The sequence below is a fragment of the Erigeron canadensis genome, chromosome 8, assembly GCF_010389155.1.
Source record: "Erigeron canadensis isolate Cc75 chromosome 8, C_canadensis_v1, whole genome shotgun sequence".
NCBI classification, from domain to species: Eukaryota; Viridiplantae; Streptophyta; class Magnoliopsida; order Asterales; family Asteraceae; genus Erigeron; species Erigeron canadensis.
The window spans coordinates 35,748,149-35,753,440 of NC_057768.1; the positions used below are offsets into that span (position 1 = coordinate 35,748,149).

At 39.5% G+C, this 5,292-nt stretch overlaps 1 protein-coding gene across 2 annotated transcripts; it reads right to left on the minus strand.

Moving 5' to 3' along the window:
* Positions 1-257: 257 nt before the first annotated feature.
* LOC122578350 (homeobox-leucine zipper protein HDG12-like) lies at positions 258-4,745 on the minus strand. 2 transcript variants are annotated; one of them, XM_043750294.1, is made up of 9 exons: positions 4,094-4,745; positions 2,903-3,194; positions 2,698-2,803; positions 2,391-2,573; positions 2,091-2,277; positions 1,712-1,995; positions 1,544-1,633; positions 1,105-1,465; positions 258-533 (listed from the first exon to the last, which is right to left on the minus strand). In XM_043750294.1, exons 4-9 carry the CDS (start codon positions 2,571-2,573, stop codon positions 463-465), a joined length of 1,176 nt encoding a protein of 391 aa, XP_043606229.1. In that variant the 5' UTR covers positions 2,698-2,803; positions 2,903-3,194; positions 4,094-4,745; the 3' UTR covers positions 258-462. The 2 variants fall into 2 exon arrangements, with proteins under 2 accessions (XP_043606229.1, XP_043606230.1); XM_043750295.1 differs by having other exon boundaries at positions 2,900-3,194.
* Positions 4,746-5,292: the final 547 nt, after the last annotated feature.

Genomic DNA, 5,292 nt, shown 5'->3' on the forward strand with positions numbered 1-5,292 from the left:
GGGAAGGCATTTTAATTTTTAAATGAGTACCACAATACTCCAATAATCAACCCAAGGATGTATTGGGCTTCCAGAATTACTTGAACAAAATAACAAACCAACCCGTTTGAACACATACAGGCATAGCCGCATAGGTAGGTTGTCAGGTGCACTTACAAACCAAATACATGACCCAAAACACCCGGTTATAATTTAGGGTCGGGTTCTCAAGGTCTAGGAATTTTGCCAAGCCTGTATAGCATAGGAAGAGACACGCATCCAGTCAACCATAATATATAGATAGGATTTCATGAATAGAGTTATAAAACAAAAGTTGTGGCAAAACAAGACTAATTCGTTCATGCTAGACCCATAAGTTATTGTAAATAGGCCTCATCGACAGACTGCAGATTGGCACTACTAGTAGCTACTTATAATTAAATAAAACCAAGAGGATTCCATCCAGTTGATCAGTTTAAGCAGTCACGAGTATTGCTTGAGCCTCTTGTTAGTTTGTTGGAGTAACCGACTTGAACCGCAAACTCCACAGACTTCTGTTATTCATTGTAAGAAATAATCAGGCCACAAGATTACGAAAATGAATCAAGAAAAACAAGTTTTCAATCATTCCATGAGTGTTTCTGTACATCCTAAATTATAATATCCATAAAATTTTCACTAATGATCAAGGATGACTGACATAATCAAGAAGGCTTTAATCAGTTTATATGGTTTGAACATGTGAGAGGCTTCCTTCTTGGGAAACAAGACCAACAATAATGAGAAGGAACCCCGGATGTTCTATACTAAATTCCAATCCCTACGGAATGTCTAATTCATATACGATGGCAATCAATTTCAAATAAAACAGGTTACTCTCATACAGGGCCAAAATCTGCTAAAATTTATATCATTAATGCCTCTTCTATGTATTTGTTGCAAAAACAAATATATAACAAGTGCTACTTTGTATATGAAAACAGCTTAGCCTAACCCTTGCACACTAGTAAATGAATGGGACACTTTTTCTGTGTTTGTGTGCGTTAGTGATAGAGACAGAAGGAACCATATATAGTATAACAAACAATCTCAAACACAAAACGAACTGTCAACCATACCACATACCTTCAGGAGAAGTCCTCTTGGCTGACTCGTTCAAGACAGCTTCAACACTGAGAGCAACCTTTCTTATATGTTTCTTGGCAAAGTTGATCGTCTGTTGCTCTAGTTCCTTGATGTCACGAGCAACCTGGTGTACAGCCAGAGTGACAATCGAACCACCACCTGTATTACTACTACTGGTAGTGTTCGGGTGGCTGTTGGAACTGATGGCCAACCCTGATAACTCAGATACAGGAAGACGCGGAATACATTCATCAATGGCAGCAAAATCTTTTCTTTTAAGCACAGACCATACCAATAGTGATCCAGACTGGTTGACACTTGCCTCTTGGAGTACGACCTGATCACCGAACCAGCTACAAGTCTGGCGCAACAAGTGTCAATTGTTAAATACCAAAGTCTCCCCAAAGAAATGTGAATTGCATTAATTGTGTCAACGTACCTGATAAAGGGATATCTTATTCCTGGAGTCAATGCCAGTTGTGTAACATGTCGGCTTTTGTAATGGACAAATCTTCCCGGACACATCCCACTGTGAAAACCATATTAGAATAGAATAGGATAATAAGATTGTGTGTGCGTGCACACTCTAGAATGTAAAGTACAGTACCTCATGACGTCTATCTTCATCTCCAAGGATTTCCAAGATGAACTCTGGAGAATGCAGTAGACTAAAGGTGGTAACTGATATTAGGACCATTTCTTTAGGATCATCGTCATAGGGAGACTGAGTGAGGGAAACGCAAATCTGCATGTTCCGGAGGGCAGGAACACATGAGATGAGTGGTGCCGGGTCACCTTCAACATTGGTTGGATGAATATGAGAGCAGAACTCGTGAACCATCTTTTGTGTGAGCTCCATCACACATTTCTTCTCGTCCTGGCATGGATCCTCTGTCCAGCCATGAATGAAATGATGATTAACTAACTATGATGTGCAGATCAACAGATAGATGATTTCCCTGATAAACAGATTAGAAAGTGCGTACCTTGTCCTGCTACTAAGCACGGAACCAAGAAACCAGTCTTGGTCTGATAAGATCTTCTTTCACATGATTGTTCAAGGCAATCCACCCATCGTTGAGCTCCAAATGCAAAGCCTCTGCGGCTCAGATCAGTGTACAGCTTGTGGTCCATGTAACTTTCCTCAAATGTCAAATGCTCCACCCATATGACCTGTTGTGTACAAGGTGTCAAGGGACTCACTATATATGTGTGTGTGTGTGTGTGTGGAGTGTGGACACGGGGTTGTATTTACGGTAAATGGATCAAAGTAAGTTATGTTAAACCTGGGAATATCCATTGGCTAGTCCTCGTATCAAGCACCCGCAAGGATAACCAATGTTTCGTGAAGAATCAATTGACATGTCAGCGACAACCCAAGTCAACGGATCAATTTCTTTGAAGGTTCTAAGGAAACAAAAGGCCCTTTTGGGAACATACAGTGTAGGCGCCTGCAACTTTGCGCGCATCTGAGAGACCAAAAAAAAAAGAATGATATGCAAGGAAAGAAATGCAAATATATGTATATTTATATGGGTGTGTGTGTGCGGGAGTGGAAAAGAAAAAAAAAAAAAAAAAACGTGGGTGGCATACAAGCTGCAAGGACCCCGTCTGGGTTATGGTACGATGACCCCTGACGCAAGAATCTGAGGCGTATAGCTGCCGAGACTATGGATGGAAATAGTTGGGTCCATTTATACTGGAAACAAAAAAAGGATAAAAGTAAAAATGCATATATAAGGACTGAGAAACAGATTAATCAACAAAGAAACTAAGAAAGACATGGAGTAACAACAACGTGCGTCAGAGGTGAGCGACTTGACTAGCTGGGTGTGTTCCATGTTAACAACAGCAGAAGCCCTGGAAGCGTGGGCCCATGAATTAGTTGGTGGGGGTGTGGGGTTGGGGAAAGTTTGTTGATAATGTTGTTGGTTAAGAACGGTGCCGTCGTTGGTCCAGAAACGGCCATCTTTGTCGAGAGCAAGAGCAAAGACTTCGTTGGCAGCACGGTCGGCAACTAAGGAAGGGTTTATGTAGCCCTCCTTTGTAATGAAACTAGTATGATCGACTACCGGTGATGGTGAATCGGGCTGTTTGAATAGAAAATCAAAAACTAATTAGGAGTGAGTCATATAAAATTAAATTAGGTTCAGGAGCCTTTTATGGGTACATATATACATAATAATAAAAAAAATAAAATTGAACAAGCCAGATTATGATGATGAATGATGATAGACTTGTGCAAATGAGCTACTAACTCGACGTAGTACTAGTTAAAAGCTTACCTCGGATTAGAGGTTTTAAACCTAATAATTAGTTTAGAGTTGGTTTAATAAGATAGCCTATAAAACTGATTAATTAGGAGTCGTATTACTATAAGACGATGATGATAGGATGTACAACAACAACAACAAGGTACTCGATCCCGGCACAAGTCGGGCTACGAGGGAGGTATGATGTAGACAGACCTTACCCCTACACAAAGGTAGGGAGGCTGCTTCCAGATCCACGGGGTGGAAGGGACCTCCGGCCCAAGGATGAAAAAAATAGGGTTGGATCCACCGGAGTGGAAGATATTCTCAATCTCAAAACTCAATCTGGATCTCAAAACCATATGTTGACATCTCCAATCTAAAAATCAAGAGAAATAGCCGTTTGGAGACAGAGAGTAGAGAGAAAGAGAGAGAGAGAGAGAAACCAACAGAGAAAAAATGATAGGATGTGAATGAGCTAATTAATCAACGTAGTACTAGGGTAAAAGGTAGCTAGGATTAAAGCTTTCTTTTTGAACCTAATTATTACTAATTTAGAGTTGGTTTAATAAGAACTCTCTTAATTGGCCGGGTATACTACTTGTTTTATATACATATAAATAAATAAATAAATGAATGAACAAGCAGGCAGCCTATATATATGGAAATCATGAATCCTGGTTAATAAATAGTAGAAACATTATATATATAAAATAGAGGGGAGCAGGAATTATAACCTGATAAATCCAAGGGGGAGGAGGGGCAATACCACCATCAAGATGGACACATTCTACAGAGTAGCCCCAATGCTGTTCCTTCTCATACTAATCAATAAGTAGTACAAAAATAAAAATAAAATAAGAAGTCAAGGAACAAATAAAAGATGTTTGAATTTAAGGAACCAAGTGAAAATGTATCCAAGTAACCATCTTGGTTGGTCTTCATAACTAAAAAAAAATTCACAACAGTCGTCGTCTTCGTCGTATTCTTCTGCTTCCTCTTCCTCTGCTATGTGTTTGTCGTCTCCTTGTACATTCAAAGAAGAATCCGTCGTCATCTGCATCTTCTTCTCCAAGGTGAAGATGGGTTCTTTGCGTTGAATACAAATCGCCATCATCTTCTTTTTGTCCGATTCGTTTGATGGTTTGGCATCAAAATTCAGCCGTGAATATTCTTTCTTTTTCTCTTTGAAGGAGTCAATGTTCTTCAACTCCTTCCGTATAAGATAGCTTTTTGAAGCCATTCGGGGGTAGGTTTTTGCTTTCCTTTTTCTTTTCCAGGAAGATCCGGCCACACTAATATAACCCAGGATCCGGTACCCATATTTATGTTCGTTCGTTCTTTCTTTCTTTCTTTCTCTCTTTCTTTCTTTCTCTCTCTGCTGCTACTACTACTACTGATTTGTGGGGCCCACCAAGGAATTTTAAAATTATACTGTACTCATATATATATATAGATATTTTTTTAAAGGTAAATTTCGATGAAAACTTCGCGTCGCGATTCGACAGCGAAAGGTCTAGCTTACGTTGTCTTAACTGGGCTCGCGCTAGAGAGCTCTTTCGAAGTAGAAATGTCTATTTCAAATACCCGATGGGGGAAAACCCCTACTAACCCGCCCGAAACACAACGATTAATAGAGGTAAACCCTGTCCCTTCAGACTTGAACATGGGTATACCCAAGTCAAGTCCTCATAAAAGGACTTCCTATGTCCTTCTCAAAGCTTGAACCCAAAACCTCTTACATGAGGGGATGGTCTTTCAACCATTGAATTAATACTCATATTTACTCTTCATTTATAACTAGACTGGACCTTGTGGTTTTATACGTTATATTAATGACGGTTCTATTTTATTTTCACTAGCAATGGAGATCTCTATTTTAAGATAGTTTTGGAAAATTATAACAAAGGTTTTTTTTTTTTGGATGGGGGATGGG